The following is a 23579-nucleotide window of genomic DNA, read 5'->3' on the forward strand; positions in this document are numbered from 1 at the left end:
TGCTAGTTTGTTTTCAGTGGTAAAGCCTTGAAGCATTTTGAGAGCATCAGCACAATCTATGTGAGCTGCCCCCAGTTGGAAATTTCATTCTTTTTAAGGAAACTGATCATCTCATGTATATTGACAAATACCCTTTCAAAATTCTTTGGCAGCTTAAGACTAGGTATGCAAGAGGACTTAGAGGAAATGAGACGTGAAGAAGAAGAAATGCAACGTCGAAGGGCCAAGAAGCTGAAGAGGCGTTAGCTGCTGCTTTTATTTTTGTGAAATTCTGGAGCTGCTCTGCTGCAAGGATTTCCTGCCTTCAGACTGAAGAAGTCCCCTTATCATTTTAGATTTATACTTGGGTACTCAAGGAGAAGGAATGCATACTGTCATTTGCAGGCTGTCATTTGAGCATAAAATATTTTCAGATATTTTCCAGGGTGAAATCTGTAATGCAGATGATATAATGCCCACATGTGCTCTTATGAAGTTAACTGTTCACAGATGCCAGCCTTGATCCTGATGAGCTATGCACTCTTATGTGGGGCCAGTCACCAGTCAGCCAATCTTTTATTGTTCCTTTGCTACTTTGAAAGGAAAAAAAAGGTTGTCTCTTGATTTCTATAATTCTGCTGATCTGTGAGTAGGGCACTGCCCTGCTCCCAATCAAACTTAGTCTTTTTATGAGAAACCTGGACCTTCCATGAATGTTGCCAGCAATAAAGTGACTTGTCCTAATCTATGGATTGAGAACTTGAAAATGTAGAGTAGAATTTATAACTATCATATGGATGTCATCCTGTGACTTTGAAATACAAAGTAGAATAAATTCTGTATTCATGGATTGGATGCTGAGCATTCTTACTTATTAATTTAGGTGGCTAGAATTAATGAAAAAATTTTCAAGTTAAAATACAGGTTATAACAGTATAATATTGTTTTCTAAATTTTCCTTTCAGATTTACTGTTATGTTGGCTTTAGTGTAAGATAGACAAAGTCACTGTGCTGATTGATTTTTATCTAAAAAAGTTCATTTTTATATTGAAGAAAAAATATTTTATTCAAACATTAGATTTGAAAGAGTAATAGTTTATAAAATAAGGAAGTAACATGTGAGGCCCCCCCCTCCTCTCCTCCCCCATCATAAAAATATTTTGAAATCCCAAGGTGCCCCCGTACCTCGTGACATTAATGACTTCATTTTTTAGCTTCAATTTGTTAGCAAATATTAATGGCAGAAAACCAAAAACTAAATTTATGGTATCGAGAGCACCACCTTCTCTTTTTGCCCATATTGCACTTTGATTTCAAACTATGCACTGTGAAGAGATTTTTTTCCCCAGGTAGGAAGGGATGTTCCTTGTTACCGTTATTTTACTGAGCTGTGGAAACTCATTTTCACCCTTTTTAAAGTCATAAATATAGACTTAATATCCCTTAAGCTTCAAGTCCAAGTAGTTCCAGTCAGGCTGACTTAGGATCAGGCTGGAAGGAAGCCAAGTCTCAAGAACTGTCAGCAACAGAAAATGAGATATGATGCTAGAGAGCATTTGTCCTTGACTGTAAGTACGGAGGCTTGGGGGAAGTGAGACATAAGCTTGTAGGAATAATAAACGTTCTACAATAAACATTCTGGCTATCTTAAGCCATTGTATGGGGGAGATTAGGAAGTAGAAGGGATTGTCCTACAACAGGCCCTTATACTTCAACGGCCCAAATGTATTGGTTTATTCCTTTTTATCCATAAGGTCTTTATTCTTCAAGTTTGGGTATTATAGATTACCATTGTTAGCCTCCCTTAATGGGACCATATGAGCCAGGCTTTTACGACTGACTCATTTTGAATTGAGTTTCAAACTTTGAAAGTGCAAGGATTTAATTGTTAAGTTGAATCCCATGAAAGGTGTCATCATCACTAGGAATGACACCCTTTGTAACTACATATAGAACTGTTACAATGGTAGCAGAAAATCCTATTGATTTTATCTCACCCATCTCAGATACCTTCAGTGAAATTAAGGGTAGTGTGATGTCCCATGTAATAAAACAGGCTTAGAACACCAATTCCTCTGCTGTCATTTATGTGCTTTTATTCCCCCTTCAAAAATTTTTTATTGGATATATATATTTTTCAATATTCAGACTCTGAAATCTGTCATTACAATCAAGTGCTTGTCACAGCTGAAAGATTTCTGGTGGCTTAAAATTTACTAGTAAATTTATGATATGGTACAGTTCTTTGTACAGAAAGGCACCATTATATTAGAATAAATTTCCAGAACTTAGTGGGAAGAATCAGGTTTTAACCTTGTGTGTCTGTTACTTCTGAGTGCATTTCTGTAATATAAATGTTGATTTGCATCAACATTATAAAAGAGCACTTCTGTGTCTCATTTAAAAGAAAAAAAAAGGTTAAGTCTTTTAAATTTTGGACTTGTTTCCAAATCCTGTCTTCCATGTTGTTCTTCTGCACTTCCTGACCACTCTTATAAAAAGCTCACAAACCTTTGAAGAAACTGGAGTAGGCTGTTATTTCATTAAGGTTTACAAATTAAATGCTTGATTTTTAATGTATTCTCTACTGTTTTAATTTTTGGATTTTCTTAAATCAACATTTGAAGATGTGCCTTTTGGGTAATGTTAATCACGAATGTAGTAATATTTCATGATTGTAATAATGTTACATGATGATGGGTGTGGCATTTTCTAACAAACGATGTGAAAGGAAAGTAGTTTTCATAAAACTCATGGCTCTGATTGCACAGTCCCACTTGCTTTTGATATTGGTATGTCAAAGCAAAGAGCACTTCTTTTAAGGCTACTTTCAGAACTTTGTATTTTCTCTAAACTATAAATGCAGTTATGTCCAGTTGGAGGCCAGGGTACCACATGTCACAGGCAGCCTTACATGTGTGCCATGAAAAGGTTCAAAGACTGTTCAAAGACCATTAACAAAAAAGTAAGTCTGGCCGGGCGCCTGGTGGCTCAAGCCTGTAATCCCAGCACTTTGGGAGGCCGAGGTGGGCGGATCACTGGAGACCAGGAGTTCGAGACCAGCCTGGCCAACATGGTGAGACCCCGTCTCTACTAAAAATTCAAAAATTAGCCAGGTGTGGTGGCACGCACCTGTAATCCCAGCTACTGGGGAGGCTGAGGCAAGAGAACCACTTGAACCCAGGAGGCGGAGGTTGCAGTGAACCAAGATAGTGCCACTGCACTCCAGCCTGGGTGACAGAGTGAGACTCCGTCTCAAAAAAAGAAGGATGTGGGAACTCAAATTTTCATTTTTAATGTAATCCCCAAGATTTTCTCTAAGAAATAAATTGTTGTTTTGTATTTTGTAACTTAAAAGCAGCTATTAGTAAATTTCTGAGATATAGCAGGAGACCAAAACATGTTTGGAAAGAGAATAAATATATGAAGAGAGACTGGTTGTTTTATTTTCAATGTATTGAATATATTAGACTACTATTTATTTTCTGAGTGGATGTGATTAAATATTCAGACGTTTAGTGTATGATTAAGAGTGAGATAGAGATTTCTTTGGAGTTATTAAATCCATCCTGTCTTTTACATAATGGACAAATCAAGTTAAAAAAATTTTTAGGTAGCTTAGCTTGTTTTCTGGTGCTGTTGACCTGCAAGAGAATATACTTTTGCATATACAGGTGAAAGTTTTGCAATTTATGTATATAAGAAATTGTAGGCATTAAAAATATTTTACTGATATTTTTGCTGGTTTGCATTTATTGATTAAAACTTTGAGATATTCTTTAATTCATCACCCTGAACATTTTTCCAGCTAGAAACCTCGGTATACTCGTCACACTTCAGAGACAGGGTTTGCCTCTTGCACACACTCCTCTGCTTGTTCTCCCTTACACATTCATGTCTGCTCTAACATGATAGTGCTTCTCTCCCCCTACCAGCTTAAAGAACTGTTCTGCTCTCTGACACCCATGTTAGGAGAACTGTTAGGTGGTCAGAGGAATGGAATCTATTTTAGTGGCTCAAGTTTTGGAAGTTTACTCAAATGGAGGGAGGACACAGCTGGGTATATGGTTCCTCTTGTCAAAATGAGCCGGGTCCTGTCTCTTATGATAAAAACAGCTTGAGATAGCTGAGAAGAGGAGTCCTTAAAAATGTACATGAGGCAGGCTGGGCACAGTGGCTCATATCTGTAATCGCAGCACTTTGGGAGGTAGAAGCAGGTGGATCACTTGAGGCTGGGAGTTTGAGACCAGCCTGGTCAACATGGCAAAACCCCGTCTCTACTAAAAATACAAAAATGTGGTGTGCGTTGTAATCCCTGCTATTCGGGGGCTGAGGCATGAGAATCACTTGAACCTGGGAGGTGGGGGTTGCAGTGAGCCAAGATTGCACCTCTGCACTCTATCCTGGGTGACAGAATGAGACTGTCTCAAAAAAAATGTATTATGAGGCAAATGGGCACAGCTATACAGCCAGAGGATGTAAGTACTTAACTCACTGGAAAGTGTTGAGTCTAAATCACGTAAGAAATAGAAGATGCTAGAAACCTAGAGTCAGAAATTACTAAAGTTTTGCTTATAGATTTTGAATTTATTTTCTTTCCATTAAAAAAAGGTAATCCATTCATTGCAAAGAGCCACTTACAAATAGTTAAGCAAACTTCCAAAAATAAAATGTTTTCTATGTAAACAAAAGATCTGCTTTGTTGGAAAAGGTACACTTCTTTAGAATATTGGAACTATATCAGTCATCCTCAGAATGGGTACAGTTCCATACAATTTGTTTTTAAAGTATTTACTCCTGTTAGGTCTCTCTCAGGCTCCCATCTTTTCAGTAGTCATGAAAAAGAATTATCAGGCAACTTACTGGGTTTTCTTTTTTGTTTTTTTCTTTTCTTTTTTTTTTTTTTTTTTTTTTTTTGAGACAAGGTCTTGCTTTGTCACCCAGGCTGGAGTGCAGTGGCGCAATCTCGGCTCACTGTAACCTCAACTTCCCGGGTTCAAGCAATTCTCCTGCCTCAGCCTCCCAAGTAGCTGGGATTACAGGTGCCCGCCACCACACCTGGCAAATTTTTGTATTTTTAGTAGAGACAAGGTTTCACCATGTTGGCCAGGCAGGTCTTGAACTCCTGACCTCAAGTAATATGCCTGCCTCGGCCTCCCAAAGTGCTGGGATTACAGGTGTGAGCCACCACACCCGGCCTAACTTCTTGGGTTTTCAGGTGAGGAGAACATTTAAACAGCAAGATCTTGGATACCCCAGTCTTATCTGGCTCTTTTCCTTGGCACATGAAAGTATGAAGGCAGAAGGCCTGGATCTTAATCTTGACTCTGCAGCCCAGGGCTGTGTGTGTTGGCAAGATACATATGTCCAACTTCATTTTTGCCATTCTGTAAGATGAGGCTGATAGCTTCGGAAGGTTATTTTAAGGATTAGGATAATTATACTTTAGTATCTAACCCTAATATTAAAAATGAGGTCCTTACTCCACATGGTATAAGCTTTGGGTTCTTTTTTTTTTTCTTTTGAGACTGTCTCTCTCTGTCACCCAGGCTGGAGTGCAGTGACCCGATCTCAGCTCACTGCAACTGCTGCCTCCCGAGTAGCTGGGACTACGGACATGTGCCACCACACCACGCCCTAGCTAATTTTTTGTATTTTTAGTAAAGATGGGGTTTCACCATGTTGGTCAGGCTGGTCTTGAACTCCTGGCCCTAGATGATCCACCTGCCTTGGCCTCTCAAAGTGCTGCGATTACACGCGTGAGCCATCGTGTCAGGCCGAACTACGTATCTTAATGCCAGTCTTAGAGATCATGTAGCAGAAGGACCCAACTGTCTCCCATTCACTCAACTACTTCCCCACCCTCTGTCTCCCTGTTACAAGCTAACAGAATACTAAGCTTTCATGCATCTTAAAAAGCGCAGTAACCGCTTCACATAAAATATGACAAAATAATGTGCAATTACTTTATGCGAAACCAACAACAGGAACTGTACAGCTGGTCAGGTGAGCTTCAGAGCTGCATTACTTCACCAGGATCATCCTTGCTTACTTCCACTGGGGTCTGTGGGGAAAAAAGGAAGTGTGTCACGTGGGCCTAGTGGTTTCTAGTGTGGGGCTGAGGCATTTGGCCTCCCAGGCAAGGACTGGCAGGGGAAGCCACCTCCAATTCTGTCTCACCTAATGCCTCTGATCCTGGATGCAAGGGGAGCTTAGCACTGGGGAGCTGACGAGAGGCAGAGAAAAGACAGAAATTCCAAGGTCTAACAGGAGGAGAGAGGAAAGAGACATCTGCCACCAGATCCTTTTTACAAACTAGTGTTTACTCGTGGAAGAGAGAAGTTTGGATTTCTGAAGTGGACTGATCGTTAGGAAATGGCATCAAAGACTGGGCATACAAAATGTCCATTAGCACAACAGAAACAAGGCTGCCCAACTCAGAAAGCTTTGACTCCAGGCCTTAAAGATAACGTGAAACAAAATGGGAACTCTCCCAACCGCTATCACCTATCACATGAAACAAAATGGGAACTCTCCCAATCGCTACAGTAACTTTAAAAATATAATAAAAGTATTTGTTTCTAATGTTACTAGAGTTGGATTTTCATGCTTAGTTTGTTTCCGGGGGTAGGAATACATTTCAAAGTAGGAATAGAGAACAAAGTTGAAGGTACACTTACCCCTCCTGGGGGATATTTATATCCCTTCCACATAGTTCCTGCAATGAGAAGCATCCATAAGACAACAATCATCACGAGGCTTCTTAGCTAGTGGTGTGCCCAAGAAGAAACAAGTGCTTCTGGAAGGTGCAGTGTTCTATTCCTGAGTCGGAGGAATTGGGCTGTCTTTGTTAGACACCAGATGGTGGATGGCCCAGCATGGCAGCTCCTCACTAAGGAGCTTGTGGCCTAATCTGAATTGAAGTGGCTCCTCATGGCCATTTAGTGGGGCAGAGCTCAGACACCAATTATGACATCAGCTCCTGTAACCTCGGCAATCCAGTCAGCGTGAGCACCTATGGGGTGGTTGGCCAGGATGCTAGATGTGTTGGGTTAAAGAAAATTTATCAAAACGGCCCTGTGCTTTGGTATGTCTGTGATTTGGACCTAGCTGCCATCATATTCATTAACTCGTCACCTGCCAAAATGTTTAACTATTGGCTTTGTGCAATCAGGTGCTATGCAAAAGAAAAAAAGCCTGGGTTCATTAAGAAAATTAGCTGGCTAGGTATGCCATGAGCAAATAACTTCATATGCTATCGTTACGCTGTTCAGAAAAGAAATCTTGCATTTTATAAAATGGTACAGTTAAATTTTCCATCATGTAGGATGAGCCTATTTACAACTTTCCTGAGAAGGAAAGAGAAGGAAGATGGGCTGTTTTCCTCATTTTGCAGCTGGAGAAACTGAGGCACAGAATAGTTGAGGTGGTCTGGTCAGGACTGCCACAAAGTTCTGACTGCTTTGGGCTAATGCGTTCACAGAAGTCCTGGGGTAGATGGAGATTTTAAAAACCCCAGCCATCATGTCCTGCTCTTACTATACCTGGGGCTGGGGCTGAATACCCCTAATTTCTGGAGTAGCTTCCAAAAAACCTTCTGCTCCTGTAATCAGTATATTATTAAAACTCTCCAAGTTACGTTTCTCTAACAATAGGAACAGCCCTGAAAAAAACAGCTCTGAAAAAACAGCTCTGAATGAAATGGGGTGAAATGTAAGAAACCCAGGAGATGGTCTGCTAAAAAGGATACTGCCATTAGTGTTTCCTGTAGGCAGGCTGGTCTAGTGGAATGAGTATGGGAGGCCATTAAGTCCAGAGACAGAGATCTGTGCTCGCATCCCACCTTTACCAAAGAGTTACTGTGTGTGGCCTCAGGTAAATAATTGAGGTGACTATCACCAGTTAATCTTTGTTGACTGGTTCATTATTTGCTTGTTGTTAAGTCAGTATTTTACTAAATGCTAATTTTTGAGCTTTGCATTAAATGCTTTACATTAATTCCCAAATATAATTGTCACAAAAATAGCAAGATACTCAGATATCTCCTGTTGTACAGAAGAAACTTCGAAAGTGAGGTTCAAAGACAGTAATTAAACTTTCCCAAGGTCACATAGCTAGTAAGTCGCAAAGTTAGGACCTAAACTCAAGTTCAATGTTAACTCCAGTTTCAGGATCTGCCAAAAGGGATATTAAAAATGCTGGTCCTGGCAAGGCATGGTGGCTCATGCCTGCAATCCCAGTACTCTGGGAGGCCAAGGCAGGAGGACCACTTGAGTCCTGGAGTTCAAGACCAGCCTGGGCAACATAGTGAGACCCTGTCTCTACAAAAATTTTTTAAAAAATTTAGCCAGTCATGGTGGCATGTGCCCTGAGGATCAGCTACTCAGGAAGGTGAGGTGGGAAGACTGCCTGGACCTCACTCCAGCCTGGGTGACAGAGCAAGACCTGTCTCAGGAGAAAAAAAAAAAAGAATGCTATTAATAGTATAATATATTACAGTGTTGTGAGAAGAAAAATAATAGATGGGAACAGTCTTCAAAACAACACCTATGAGACATGGTTATTAATAGACAACTTTGGCCTGCTGTCCTCAGCTGTACTCACCAAATCATTTCCCCTTCCACAGTTTATTATATTTTCCAGAGGAATAAACACTCTCCACTGAGATTTCAGGGTTCTACCAAGTACTTTGGAAAGAGAGGAATCCAGCCCACCAGACCTGACCAACCACTTACTGCGGCACACCTTCATCTAAAGCCTGCCTCCTCAGTTGTGTCTTGCTCTCCTGAACAGGCCACCTCTCCTGCCACTTCAGAGTTGGAGGCTGAATCAGAAAGAAAATTTGAGGGCAGAGATGGCTCTACTCACTGGCCCAGAGGGTAACTGCCTCTGTGTGGGACTAGAAGGGCTGCTAAAAGTTCCCACCAATCCCTACTGTCCCCCTTCCTACCAACAACCACTGATCCACTTGGCCTGAAACCCAGAAGTCAAATATGGTCTCCAGCAGACCCCTTGCAAATTCCATAATGCTTTGAAACAAGTGCAGCTATATATGCAAAAGAGGGGGAAAAAAAGAAAGACTTAAAAGGATGTCCTGACCGGGCGCAGTGGCTCACCCTGGTAATCCCAGTACTTTGGGAAGCCAAGGAGGGCGGATCACGAGGTCAGGATATCGAGACCATCCTGGCTAACACGGTGAAACCCCGTGTCTGCTAAAAATACAAAAAATTAGCCGGGCATGGTGGTGGGCACCTGTAGTCCCAGCTACTCGGGAGGCTGAGGCAGGAGAATGGCGTGAACCCGGGAGGCAGAGCTTGCAGTGAGCCAAGATCATGCCACTGCACTCCAGCCTGGGCAACAGAGCAAGACTCCATCTCAAAAAAAAAAAAAAAAAAAAAAAAAAAAAAAAAGTATGTCCCCAGCCAGGCATGGTGGCTCATGCCTGTAATCCCAGCACTTTGGGAGGCTGAGGTGGGTGGATCACCTGAGGTTGGCACTTTGAGACCAGCCTGACCAACATGGAGAAACCCCATTTCTAATAAAAACACAAAATTAGCCAGGTGTGGTGGTGCATGCCTGTAATCCCAGCTACTCGGGAGAGTGAGGCAGAAGGATCGCTTGAACCCGGGAGGCGGAGGTTGCAGTGAGCCGAGATTGTGCCACTGCACTCCAGCCTGGGCAACAAGAGTGAAACTCCATCTCAAAAACAAAAACAAAAACAAAACAAAACAAAAAAAGGGATATCCCTAGTGGGATGGGAAGTAGCCTGGTAGCCTGGGACACTAACTTTGTTCCCATCACATTCTGACTTCCAGTTAGTGGTGAGACCTCAATTATCTTTCCCATTTGGTCAGAAAACCCAGACAGGAAGATAAGCCAGCACCAGGACTGACCACCAGGGATTGACAGGCAGAGCCATTACTTACCATCGACTCTGGAAACGTGCCCATGTAACATGCAAGTCCAACAAAAAACATCCAGCCAAGCACAATCATGATCAAACGTAAAACAATTTCTAAGATACAACTGCACAGTGAAAGACTATTCACCAAGATCCTGGCAAAGGAGTGTGCTCACGAAACCTTCAGTTGGTAGAGGTCTCGCATGTCTGTTCGAGTCCTTAGCTCCAAAGCTCCCTAGTGGAGAAGTCCACAGCTCCCTAGTGGAGAAGCTGAAATCTATTAGGGCATTGTGACATCATTGGTCATATGGCCCAGACTCAAAACATACCAGAGACACTGCCCCCAGACCAGCAGCTGCACAGTAAACAGCAACACTAGGAAGTAGGTATGACTGTTAACCCCATTTCACTAATGAGAAAACTGAGGCTTAGACTAGAGCTTAAGTGCCTGCACTACAGCACATAGCTGATGCTCCAGATCAGCACCAAGACTCAGGACTCAGCTGCCTCTTGGGCAGCTGGGCTCTTTACACCAGAGGCAGAGATTTGGAAATGTGTTTTGCTGCTAGGTGTATGACACGTGAATAAAACAAACTGAATTATAGGTAAACGAGACAGATGTCTCTATTTCTGTCCCTGCAAAACCTCCCCTCCCCATCTCAAGGGGTTCCTCAGCACAATGGTATACCCACATCTTCATCATCTTGGGTTAGTTCCTCTCCATTGATTCTCTTTTCTTTACCATCATGAAGCCACAGGTACCCCTGTCCTTTCCTCAAAGAAACCTCCAGATGATACTGTGGCTCCTTCCCTGTCTTACTTCTTAATTTTCTTTTATGACCAAACTTCCTAAACAAGTGGTCCACACTCAAAGTTTTTTCCAATCTACACCTCTCCTCCATGCATTGCATTCTGACTTCTAGCCCCACCCCACTATTAGATACCCTCTCAGAGGTCACCAAGTATCTTTTTTGCTTTTCTGCTACAACATCATGGACATTTAATGCATTTTTCATCTCTAGAATTTTTTTTTTGAGACGGAGTCTTGCTCGTCACCCAGGCTGGAGTGCAATGGTGTGATCTCAGCTCATTGAAACCTCCACCTACTGGGTTCAAGTGATTCTCCTGCCTCAGCCTCCCAAGTAGCTGGGATTATAGGCACCCGTCACCATGCCAGGCTAATTTTTGCATTTTTAGTAGAGATGGGGTTTCACCATGTTGGCCAGGCTGGTCTTGAACTCCTGACCTCAGGTGATCCACCCGACTCATCCTCCCAAAGTCCTGGGATTACAGGCATGAGCCACCACGTCTGGCCTGTTGTGATAATTCCTGCTTCTTTAAATGTCTTACAACTTTTGATTAGATGTTGAACATGGTAAATTTTAGTGCTGAGTGCTGCATTTTGTTGTATTCCTTTCAACAGTGTTAGATTTTATTCTAAGGTGCACTTAAGTTACTTGTGATCAGTTTGATTCTTCTGAGGTTTGTTTTAAGCTTTATGATAGACCAGGAGAAGCCTTTACTCTAGGGTTAATATCCCCACTGCTGAGTTAATGACCACTTTCTCTGAGCACCTTCTCTGAGGCTGACTGTATTAGATTTTTTATTTTTTAATTTTTTTTTAATTTTTTTGAGACGGAGTCTTGCTCTGTCACCCAGGCTGGAGTGCAGTGGTGCAATCTCGGCTCACTGCAAGCTCCGCCTCCTGGGTTTATGCCATTCTCCTGCCTCAGCCTCCTGAGTAGCTGGGTCTACAGGCGCCCACCACCTCTCCCGGCTAGTTTTTTGTATTTTTAGAGACGGGGTTTCATCGTGTTAGCCAGGATGGTCTCAATCTCCTGACCTCGTGATCCGCCCGTCTCGGCCTCCCAAAGTGCTGGGATTACAGGCTTGAGCCACCGCGCCCGGCCCAGATTTTTTTTTTTTTTAAGACGGAGTTTCGCTCTTGTTGCCTAGGCTGGAGTGCAATGGCGTGATCTCGGCTTACTGAAACTTCCGCCTCCCAGGTTGAAGTGATTCTTTCGCCTCAGCCTCCCGAGTAGCTGGGATTACAGGCACCCACCACTACGCCTGGCTAATTTTGTATTTTTAGTAGAGACAGGGTTTCTCCACGTTGGTTAGGCTGGTCTCGAACTCCCGAACTCAGGTGATCTGCTGGCCTCGGCTTCCCAAAGTGCTGGGGTTACAGGCGTGAGCCACTGTGCCCAGCCTTGATCTTTCAAATCTGTGGAATGTTTCACAATTCCCTGCCCTTTAGGAACTGCAAATAAGTGTTTGGCCTACTGCTTTTGGGTGGATCTTTTCCAGGCCTCATCGAGTTTTATCCCATATATGTGCAGACAGAACTCAGCCAGACTCATAAGGGCCCCTGTGGAAAGCTACAGAGCTTTCTCCGTGGAGCTCCCTCTTCTTAGTACTCCATCCTGCAAATTCTGGCCTTTGCTGTACTTTGTTATCTTTCTCTTCAACTCAGTGAAATGCTCAGTTGGGTAACCCCTTTCTGTGCTATAGCCTGAAAACTGCCACCTGGCTGGAGCAATTGTAGGACTCATCTTTACTGGTTTCCTTTCTTTCAATGTACACAGTCTTGTGCTGTCTCTTGTAAAAGATCTGAAAACAATTATTTCATGTTTTGTGTAATTTTCTATTTATGAAGAGAAGGTAATTTCTGTAACAGTTGATCCTTCATAGGCAGAAGCAGAAGTGTATGTTCTTGGACAGTCTTGCTTTGTTGTCAAGGCTGGAGTACAGTGGTAGTCACAGATCACTGCAGCCTCGAACTCTTGGGCTAGAGTGATCCTCCCATCTCAGCCTCCCAAGTAGCTGGGACTACAAGGGCGTACCACCATGCCTGGCTAATTTTTTTTTTTTTGTAAAGGTAGGATCTTGCTATGTTGACCAGGCAGGTTTCAAACTCCTGGGCTCAAGTTAGCCTCTTGCCTCGGCCTCCCAAAGTGCTGAGATTACAGGCGTGAGCCACTGTGCCTAGCTTACATCATTCTTAATTCTTGCATAATATTCTAGTTTATTTCATCTTGCTCCCAATGATACAGTAGGTTAAGTCCAGTCAGGAGACAGAAAACCACACAGTAAATTGAAAATTTTAATAAAGGGAGTTATCAACTAGGAGCAAGTGACTGACTATAGAAGGGATAGAAAGTGTTACATATTACAGGAACAGCATATATAGGCAGTAGTCACTACCTCTAGGGCTGAGGCAAAGTACCGAAAGGAAGAAATAAATTTGGAATAGCCCCGCCCCCTCCAGGGCTGAGATCCAAAACATGTTGGAGGAGTTGTGGACATGACCAACTGGACGGTAGTGGTCTAATGAGCTGCTGCAGGCTAACGCTGGCAATGATTGCCGGTGGAACTCACTGGAAAACTGTCTCAGTGACACAGGTGTGGAAGCAGTCCGCAGTGGAGCCACTGATACTTGACAGGGTGAGTGCCACTAGAAGTTCTCACACATGCCATTGGCAGCCTTGAACAGAATCAGGAATAGACACACACTGGAACTAGGAAGAGAAAGCCCTTCCTCTTGTAGTATCCTCCAAAGGCCCTCTACTGACAAAATGTTAGCATTCCACTAACGAGGAAGAAATGCTTACAGGGCCCAGCTTCATTACGGTACAGCAAGCAATAAATGGTGGATTTGGAACTGACAGGCAATAAATAACTGGCACAATGTACATTCAGATTTTTTCCCCAATTTTTACCACCACAAACAATGCTGTGATTGTTAAAATTTCTGGCCCCAGGCTTGTGGTAGTGCCACGGAGATGGCAGGAGCTGGAGGTGGAGCAGGAACTTGCAGTGAAGGTCGACAGTGCCCATGCACATCCATGCTACCCTTGGCCAGCAGAATGGATGGTGGGGCCTGGGGCCTGAAGACAACTCCCTGACCACTGAAGTTTTTTGTGGCAGTGGGCATGGGTGTGATGGATGGCAAGACAGGGCTGTTCTGAGGTCTGAGCCTCCGACTGATGTGACCCCTCTCCTTTGTAACAGGGGCAGCAGGAAGGTTTTCCCTCCAGATGAAATCAAGCAGGTTTCCAATAAGGATGGATATGAAGACTTCTCTGAAGCAAGCAGTGAAGGAGACCTCCTAGGGGATGATGACGCAGTGTGTGTCCTGTATGTTGGCCCACCCACTGCATGCCATCTCAATGTGCTGCATGGTCTAATTTGTGGGATGGGAGGTCAAGTACAGTGGTGTGCTGAGCTCCACTGAGAAGATTTTCAAAGAGGAAGGGCTGCTGGGATTCTTTGTTGGCTTGATCCTTCACCTCCTGGGTGAAGTAGTTTTCTTGTGAGGCTATAACCTGCTGGCCCACTTTTATCAATGACTACCTGGTAGATGACAGTGTGAGTGACACCTAGGGGGGCTGAGAAATGACCAGAATTGGGGTTCCCAGTTAGGCCAGGCCCTGTCCATCCAGAGCTACATCAAGTTTGTGATGGAGATTGCAGTGAACATGCTGACCTCCCCTTTCCTGCTGGTCAGCAGCCTCATGGCTGTGAACAACTGTGGGCCCAGGCTGGGCTCTCGCCTTACTCGCTGGTGTTCAAATCCTGGATTTACTGCTGTAAGAAGAGCTGCAGGGCCAGCTCTTCTGAGGCTCCAGCCCGCTTTTCCAACAAGTATCATCAGGATCATGCTTTGACCTGGAGCAACCTGAGTCATCTTCAAAAAAAAAAACACGCTGTCTCAACCTGGCCACTGTGGGTGAGGCCTGATTATCTCAGGACACCTGCAAGATGACTCCAATGCAGCAACAACCAGATGTGCTCCAGGCCAGCTGGGCTTCAGTTTCCATATTTGTCATGTGTTTGTCCAGATGTGGGGTCAGATAGGGGTGGAGCTGTACCCTGGGGATTAGATCACCTGCCAAACCTGGGGGAGGTGGGGGCTAAGTGGGGAATTGGCAGAATCCCCATACCTCCCAGATTTGCTGAGTCTGCCTGTTCAGAGGGCCAGAGAATGGCTTTTGGAGGCCCAGATTGGATGGGGAAAGGCTAATCAGGTCAGATCCCACCCCTGTCCAACCCCCTAGTTGGTCCAGCTCCTATGTTGCAGCTCAGCTGAAAGCATCATTCTTCTGCACTAGGCCACTACCATGTTTCAGCCTGTGCTAGGAGGCAAATGTTAGGCTCTGCCTTTATTTTTCTCAATACTTCTTTTGATACAAGGGCAGTACCTTACTCTGAATAGGCAATCATGTGATTAGTCAGAATGTGTCCCCCTCATCTAATGCTCATGTATTTACTGGTGATGCCTTGTGTGCAGGATAAATACCCAGAGGTTAGGCAGATCAGTGACTCTAGTCCTACCTAGTTTAAAAGTTCATAAGGCCAGGTGTGGTGGCTCACACCTATAATCCCAGCACTTTGGGAGGCCGAAGTGGGTGGATCACTTCAGGTCAGGAGTTTGAGACCAGACTGGTTAACATATAGTGAAACGCCATGTCTACTAAAAATATGAAAAAGATCAGCTGGGCATGGTGGTGGGCACCTGTAATCCCAGCTACTCAGGAGGCTGAGGCAGGAGAATCTCGTGAACCCAGGAGGTAGAGATTGCAGTGAGTTGAGATTGCACCACTGCACTCCAGCCTGGGTGGCACAGTGGGACTCCGTCTCAAAAAAAAAAAAAAAGTTAATGGTAAGATTTGACCCTATCTCCTGCAAATAAATGTATTGGTGGTGAAATAATTTTTTTTTTTCTAACAAATTTCTAATCATGGCCAATTTTTTTCTTGTTAACCAGGGAAGCAAAAAGATGACAAGAAAGTATGCAAAGTTCAGGCTGGGCACAGGGGCTCACACCTGTAATCCCAGCACTTTGGGAGACAGAGGTGGGTGAATCACCTGAAGTCAGAAGTTCTAGACCAGCCTGGCCAACATGGCAAAACCCCATCTCTACTAAAAATACAAAAATTAGCCAGGCGTGGTAGTGCATGCCTGTAATCCCAGTTACTCGGGAGGCTGAGGTTGCAGTGAGCCGAGATTGTGCCACTGCACTCCAGCCTGGGTAACAAAGGAAACTCTGCCTCAAGAAAAAAAAAAAAAAGAGCATGCAAGTTTAGACACAGTATGAAAATGCAGAGGCTGTATAAAATCCTTACAGGTCCAGCGCAGTGGCTTAGGCCTGTCATCTCAGCACACTGGGAGGAGGAGGCAGGAGGATCACCTGAGGCCAGGAGTTCCAGCTCAGCCTGGCAAATATGGGGAAACCCTGTCTCTACTAAACATACAAAAAATAGCCGGGCATGGTGGCAGGCGCCTGTAATCCCAGCTACTCAGGAGGCGGAGGCATAAGAATCGCTGGAACCTGGGAGGTGGAGGTTGAAATGAGCAGAGACTGCGGCACTGCACTCCAGCCTGGGCGACAGTGGAGACTCCCAAAAAATAATGATAAAATAAAATAAAATAAAATCCTTACAAAAAGAATTAGCTTAAGAAAAATTGCAGTTTTAATTCACAAGGTCATAAAAACATAGGTTGTTACAAAGGATATTTGAGGATGACCTGAGATGCAAAATTGCTGTCAATGAACGCAACAGTTAAGTTCCATATATTTAAGAAGTATATGATAGGCTGGGCGTGGTGGCTCACGCCTGTAATCCTAGCACTTTGGGAGGAAGAGGTGGGTGGATAACCTGAGGTCAGGAGTTTGAAACCAGCCTGACCAACATGGTGAAACCCTGCCTCTACTAAAAATTCAAAAATTAGCCAGGCGTGTTGGTACACACCTGTAATCTCAGCTTCTTGGGAGGCTAAAACAGGAGAATCATTTGAACCCAGGAGGCGGAGGTTGCAGTGAGCTAAGATCATGCCACTGCACTCTAGCCAGGGTAACAGAGCAAGACTCCATCTCAAAAAAAAAAAAAAGAAGTATATAAGAATATATATATGTGTGATATTTGGAATAACAAGGTTTCATCCCCTAACAATATGTCTGATAGGGCCAATAATCATGAAAGCAACAAAGGGTATAAACAGAGATTGGAGGTAGAGCACCAAAAACACAAGTTCTAATTTTAAACAAGCCATTTTTGTGTTTTTTCTAAAACTTACAAAGATGCAGCGTATGTTTGGGATATTTTTCCCCCTTTTAACATTATTAACATCTTTGTACATATATCCTGAGTACTTTTATTTCTGTAAGACAGATTCCCAACGTGGCATTATAGGGTCAAAGGTCTACAAGACTACTCTGCCCAAAGGTTGTAGCAAATTATGCTCCCACCAACGATGCCTGGGGTCTAGCAGACTTCAGTAAATCTACAAACATTCCAGAAATTGGACACAAAACAAACTGTATACGTGACTATGCATACAGAGGCAGGTCTATATCTTCAATAATTACACTATTCAATAATTATACTAGGCGCTGGGAATATAGAGATGAATGAGATTCAACCCTTATTTGCCAGGGCCTTACAGTATTTGAGGACAGAAAGAGGAGTGGAAATGGAGGTAGACAGGTACAACAGTATAATAAAATACTCCTGGCAGGTAAGGCATGAGGCAAGGAAGAACACGATGTACTTGGGGAAGAGTGAGTGTTTCAACCTAATTGGATTATAGGATCTAACAGCACCAGTTTCAGGAGATGAGGGTAGCCTGGTGGTCAGGATGGAAGTCAAGGGAGAGGCTTAAAAAAAAAAAAGCCAATGTCTGTACTATACAGCCTTTCTCTTGTAACTGCATAGCAATATAGGCACGTAATTCAGACTTCTGTAGACTTTTTTGTTTTGATGGAATCTCACTCTGTTGCCCAGGCTAGAATGCAGTGGCAAGATTTCGGCTCACTGCAACTTCCGCCTCCCAGGTTCAAGCAATTCTCCCTGCCTCAACCTCCTAAATAGCTGAGATTACAGGTGCCTGCCACCACACCCGGCTAATTTTTGTATTTTTAGCAAAGATGAGGTTTCGCCATGTTGGCTAGGCTGGTCTTGAACTCCTGACCTCAGATGATACGCCTGGCTGGGCGTTCCAACGTCCTGAAATTACAGGCATGAGCCACCACACCTGGCTGGTTTCCTAGACTATTATTAATCACAAAGTGTCATCACAATTTCACACACAGTGAGAGGCAGTATAACACACAGCTTAGGAAGATCGTCTTTGACATCATCTTCTGTAGTAATTTAACCTTAGTCTTTGGTTTTCCAATCTGTAAAATGGAGACAATTATACACATATCCTGTATTTCACATTTAAGTTCTTTTGAAATAGGTGTGTTAAAGTCAGTATGTATGTTTAATTTTGTAGTCTTCTTCTCCCCCCAAAAGCTATCATTAATATATCTCTTATTCAACGGAATCTCAGAAACATGGAAAATAGGTAATATAACAATAAACCACAGTTTTCTTATCAGTAAAAGTGAGGTAATAATTCTATCCAGGTCATAGGGTCTTAGGAAGATGAACAGAGATAAAGCACATAAAACTCTTAGCAATGTACCCTTCACAAAGGAAACGCTACACACACACACACACACACATTCACTCACACTCTATCTGGCATAAAGTGTGTATAGTGACTAGACCAGAAGAGAATTGAAGGTTTGGCTGGAAGGCCTCTTCCATAAAAGACTCTTTCATAAAAGATGGAACAATCTTGCCCTGGCCTTGCTGCTAATGGGTATCTTTTCCTTATAACACGGATTTCTGGCAGGATCTGTTAGAACTTGGAGCCCCTGGCAGTTCTGTTTCAAGGTTGGTTAGATCTGGCTGAGATGCACTTAACAGCCCTTCTATCAACTTTTCTCTGTAATCTTCCTCCTACGTTGTCTTCTGGCCTACTCTTGCCACATACTGCTGCCTCTTCACAACACCGCAGAGTTATTAATATTTTTTAAAAACTCAGTCAGATCATGTCACTCTTCTGTTTGAACCCTCCCAGTGGCTTTCTCTTTCTCCCAGATTAAAAGCCTGAGAAAGGAAGAGGCAGGCCCTGACATCTGAGAGCTGGTCTGACACAGCTAGACTTCAGGGTTGTTAGAAGCTGGACTGATGCTTACAACTTGGCCCAGTTATTCTTCTGTGGGACATAATCTCACAGAACACTAACATGAGACAAGGTCAGTCAGACTAAAAAAAGTGAGACACAACGAGGCCATTTCAAAATTTTGTCTAAGAGACAAGAGAGCAAGGTCACTGCAAACCATGAAATATAAAAATGTTCTTCTCTATTACGAGTGACTGCTGCTTCTTTACCAAGTATAGCTTTATCTTCATTCTAGTCTGTCCATCTTACAGACAATACTGATTCAGACACCTAGTCACAGAAACGTCCCTGCTTTCTGATAGCACCCAATCCAGGGTGAAGCCTGGCTTTCTTGAGCCCTCCCGCAAATCGCCCAAATTCTGTAATAGGTTCTGTCTCTCACCAAGCTGCCCAATGGTTCTCCACAGCACCTGCTTCCTTGCTGCAAGAACTATTAATAATGAACTCAACTTGTTTAAGTACAGATGTGTTCCTGATGGTCTCTGGCTGGAGGGCACGGACAGGCCAGAGTCCTTACAATGGTCTACAAAGCCCCACGTGGTTCTTGGACTTCATCACCCATCAGAATCATCTGGAAGACTAGTTAAAAGAGAACTGCTGGTCCCCAACCCCAGAGCCTGTGATTGAATAAAGCTGGGGTGAGGTCTTAGACTCTGCACTTCTTTTTTTTTTTTTTTTTTTTTTTTTGAGACGGAGTCTGGCCCTGTCGCCCAAGCTGGAGTGCAGAGGCCCGATCTCGGCTCACTGCAACCTCCACCTCCTGGTTTCACGCCAGCCTCCTGCCTCAGCCTCCTGAGTAGCTGGGACTACAGGCGCCTGCCACCACGCCCGGCTAATTTTTTGTATTTTTATTACTGGTGGGGTTTCACTGTGTTAGTCATGATGGTCTCGATCTCCTGACCTCGTGATCCGCCCGCCTTGGCCTCCCAAAGTGCTGGAATGACAGGCGTGAGCCACCGCGCCCAGCAGACTCTGCACTTCTAACAACTCCCAGCATCTGAGGCTGCAGGTCTGGAGATCACACTAAAAGACTCACTTCTCTAAACCATTTGTTCCTCCCTCTTGTTTCCCTGACTTAGCCTCCTTGTCTCTACTCCCGTCTTACTTCATTCTACTCCAGCCACACTGGCCTTCTTGCTGTGTTGAGCCTCCCTCTGCACATGCCTATCTTAGGCTTCTGCTTTGTCTGCACTCTGATTCGTAACACTTACTCCCTCAACCCTCAGTGAGAACTACCCCAATGTCCTTACCCTTTTAAGAGTTTATTCTCCACAACACATAATCAACCTTCTGACACGCTGAATAATTCACTTATTACATGTATTGTTTTGCTCTCCTTCTGCTAATAAAGGAATGACACCCTTAAGACAGCAGCTATCTGAGTGTATTTTGTTCACTGCTGTATCCTGAGACCTGGAAAAGTAGCTGGCAAGTAGTAGATGCTCAACAAATACTTTCTGAATGAATGTTCCTTCCAGCTTTTCAGCTGCTTCTCCTGAGTCAGGGCAGCGCTCCCTTCAGATCTTCCTATAAATACAATCTCCCTCCTATACGCCCAACCTCTTGACAATTACAATATCCAGCTCCTGACTTTTCGCTTCAGTGGCTCACGCCAGGGATACAGGGAAGGTAAGTCAGTCACGGGTCAAGGAGACCAAATAACACCAGAAAATTACTGTATCCTGCATCTCTTCTTCGCCCACCTTTTCCAAAAGCCCTTATTCACTCACCTCCCTCCTCTCTTGTTTTCCAACTTTTTCGTTCACCTGGCTGTCTCCTCTCTCTGACCACCAACATTGTTATGGCACCCCTAAAAAAATTAAAAATCAACCCCTGGCCCCTTGCTGCGCCACCCTCATGCTGGGGCTCCGCTTCTCCGACAAGGATCCTCCTGACTTTGTTTCTCCTTTCTACTCCCTGAAATTTTGCTTCTGAAATTCCATTACTGCCTCCTTCCTAAATTCAACTGCAATTTTCGGTCTTGCTCTTTCCTGATACACTGCGGAATTTAACACATCTGTCTGGAAACTCTTCAAGAACACCGCGTGTTGCTTCTACCTCCTTTAGAGATTCTATTCCGGTCCTTCCTAGTCTTCTCTTCATAAGTGTCCCCAAGTTTCCTTCCAGGAAGATGGGTCGTGGTTTCCTTGACGCCAACGCGTTTCTGGCCGTGGCCTCGTCACTTGCTCACTCCGGGGTCAAGAAACAGGTACCTCGGATTTCGGGCGCAGCCGCGGCTGAACCCGGTGCTTTGAATGCGGGTGGAGTTTTCAGTCTGGGAAGAGGCGGGGCCTTGGACCGCCTGGAAGTTTGGTCCTCAGCGGCTTCCGTCCTGCAGCAAGTCCGGAACAAGGCCCGGAGGCTGGGGTCGTGGGACCTGCCTCGGGACCGGGCTGGAGATGGAGTTCGACTGCGAGGGCCTGAGACGGCTGCTTGGCAAGGTGCGGGCAGTTCGCAGGGCCAGGTCTGGGTCCTCAGGGTCTTGGGGGAGTTCCTCTGCCTTTGGCCAGGTTGCCTCCCTTTTGCGTTTCCCGGCTTGTGGTGGGGCTTGGAGCGGGGGCAGCTGGCTATGGGGAGCGGCCCCAGGGTGGCTGAGGGGACCTGGATTCTGATTTCTCCCGCAACTCCGAGGTTTCCCAACCTCCACCTGGTGCGAGCCCTCCTCATACCCCCAGCTTCACTGACCTCAAACAGCTCGCAGCACACGCCTAACCACGCCTTTCTGTCTGCTGAAATGGTCTGCCTTTTTTTTCTTTTTTCTTGAATTGCAAAGCTCATCCTTTGTAAGACCCAACTCAGTCAATCCCTGGAAGATTGAATCAACCCTTCTGTTTTCAAAGATACGGATTATCACATTGTGGAGTAATTGTGTATTTACAAACCTTACTCTTGCTGTTGAGCCCCTTTGACTGCAAAGATTGTGCTTTTGTGTTCCCTTCATCTAGCCACTGTGTTTGACAACAACATAAGTACTAAATAACTGTGCTGTGAATGAAAGACCTGAGTAGATTTAGGGATGAAGACAGAGCTTGAAGGCCCTGGAGAGATCTTAATGTTGGAAGATTGGGGAGTAGGCGGGCCGACCTAGAAATCTGACCTTTATTTCCGAGACCTGACTAACCTGAGTTTCCGGTGTACAATATGAGGAAATCCCCATCAATTTTCTAGTTAAGAAAACTAGTTTTCACCAGTTTCCTAGTTAAGGGTTTGTTTGTTTTTTTTTTTTTCTTTGACGGAGTCTTGCTCTGTCGCCCAGGCTGGAGTGCAGTGGCGCGATCTCGGCTCACTGCAACCTCCACTTCCCAGGTTCAAGCCGATTCTTGTGCCCCAGCCTCCCAAGTAGCTGGGACTACAGGCGTGCGCCACCATGCCTGGCTAATTTTTGTATTTTAGTAGAGATGGGTTTTCACCATGTTGGCCAGTCTGGTCTTGAACTCCTGACCTCAAGTGATCCACCCGCCTGAACCTCCCAAAGTGGAATTACAGGTATGAACCACCGTACCCGGCCTTAAGTAATTCTTAATGCGTCTTAAGACTTCCTAATGCGGAAACCATAGTTTATGCCATTTTTGTTATACTTGCTTCTTTCCTTGTTGGGGCAGTTTACATATCCATGGGAGGTTTTGAAGCCCTAAGATTGAAATTGTTTATGTAAGTGACTTGAATGAATTTGTCTACTGCGACAGGTGCAGATCTTGTAGGAAGAGAAGTACCATAATGCTTAGGATTACTACGCTTTCTGTCTCCTTTTCAGAGCACATGAAATTAAAAGAACCATTCAAGTTTTAATGTGCAGAGGATGATGGATTGTCCGATGGGAAGAATTGTTCAAGTTAAGATTCAAACATAGAGCATATTTTTGGTGGAACTGGAATGAAGGAAAAGAAGAGAGACAATGGTTTTTTCAAGGGTGAGAGTAGAATAGTAGAGGATTTTCTTTTTTCCGTCAGTGCATAGCATAGAGTCTGGCACATAGATAACTTGTTGTTATTATTATTATTCATTTTGAGACGGAGTCTCGCTCTGTCAGCCAGGCTGGAGTGCAGTGGCGCTATCTCTGCTCACTGCAATCCCCGCCTTCTGGGTTCAAGCGATTCTCCCGCCTTAGCCTCCCGAGTAGCTGGAACTACAGGCGCCTGCCACTACGCCCGGCTAATTTTTTTTTTTTGTATTTTTAGTAGAGATGGGGTTTCATCATATTGGCCAGGCTGGGGTAGCTTATTATTAATAAGTATTTGTTGGCTGCATAAATTAAGGAAACTAATCAGAAACAAGTCAGTCCAGCAAATATTTGAGGTTCCCTGACCATTCATTGCAGTAGGCAAATAATATCATTTAATATCTAGAAATAGTTTTAGTCTGGACACGGTTACTCATGCCTGTAGTCCCCGCTGCTTGAGAGGCTGAGGCAGGAGAACAGCTTGAGCCCTGGAGTTTGAGTGTGCAGAGAGCTATGATTGTGTCACTGCTTGCCAGCCTGGGAGACAGGACGAGACCCTGTCTCTAAAACATAGAAATAAATTTAAGGCCAGGCGCCGTGGCTCATGCCTGTAATCCCAACACTTTGGGAGGCCGACGCATGTGGGTCACCTGAGGCCAGGAGTTGGAGATCAGCCTATCCAACATGGTGAAACCCCATCTCTACTAAAAATACAAAAAAATAAGCCAGGCATGGTGGCACGC

General features: G+C 44.2%; 3 protein-coding genes, 1 long non-coding RNA gene and 1 pseudogene across 9 annotated transcripts in view; 3 read left to right on the forward strand and 2 right to left on the reverse strand.

Annotated features, from left to right (window-relative positions):
* Window positions 1–3715, forward strand: part of SPTY2D1 (SPT2 chromatin protein domain containing 1) — a 27968-nt gene extending 24253 nt beyond the window's left edge. Inside the window, exon 6 of the mRNA XM_008004679.3 lies at window positions 153–3715. Within this exon, the coding sequence (XP_008002870.1) occupies window positions 153–246 (94 nt within the window). The 3' untranslated portion in view covers window positions 247–3715. The remainder of the gene's footprint in view (window positions 1–152) is intronic.
* LOC103239171 (uncharacterized) lies at window positions 3306–21175 on the reverse strand. The gene is made up of 3 exons (XR_499433.3): window positions 20955–21175; window positions 6661–6698; window positions 3306–6044 (listed from the first exon to the last, which is right to left on the reverse strand). It is a non-coding gene; the product is annotated as an uncharacterized lncRNA (long non-coding RNA).
* Window positions 4848–11609, reverse strand: MISFA (mitochondrial sheath formation associated). The gene is made up of 2 exons (XM_037999587.2): window positions 9907–11609; window positions 4848–8804 (listed from the first exon to the last, which is right to left on the reverse strand). Exons 1-2 carry the CDS (start codon window positions 9973–9975, stop codon window positions 8712–8714), a joined length of 162 nt encoding a protein of 53 aa, XP_037855515.1. The 5' UTR covers window positions 9976–11609; the 3' UTR covers window positions 4848–8711.
* On the forward strand, window positions 13823–14724 carry LOC103239165 (mitochondrial carrier homolog 1 pseudogene; annotated as a pseudogene).
* Window positions 21176–21181: 6 nt separating the features above from the next.
* The window catches only part of UEVLD (UEV and lactate/malate dehyrogenase domains), a 70026-nt gene continuing 67628 nt past the window's right edge, over window positions 21182–23579 (forward strand). Inside the window, exons 1-2 of one of the 6 annotated variants that reach the window (XM_008004767.3) lie at window positions 21232–21337; window positions 22651–22806. In XM_008004767.3, the coding sequence (XP_008002958.1) occupies window positions 22792–22806 (15 nt within the window). In that variant the 5' untranslated portion in view covers window positions 21232–21337; window positions 22651–22791. Of the gene's footprint in view, window positions 21338–22650; window positions 22807–23579 lie in introns of all 6 variants that reach the window. The other 5 variants (XM_073017828.1, XM_008004750.3, XM_073017829.1 and 2 more) reach the window with 5 other exon arrangements.

This window comes from Chlorocebus sabaeus, chromosome 1 (assembly GCF_047675955.1).
Source record: "Chlorocebus sabaeus isolate Y175 chromosome 1, mChlSab1.0.hap1, whole genome shotgun sequence".
Taxonomy (NCBI): Eukaryota; Metazoa; Chordata; class Mammalia; order Primates; family Cercopithecidae; genus Chlorocebus; species Chlorocebus sabaeus.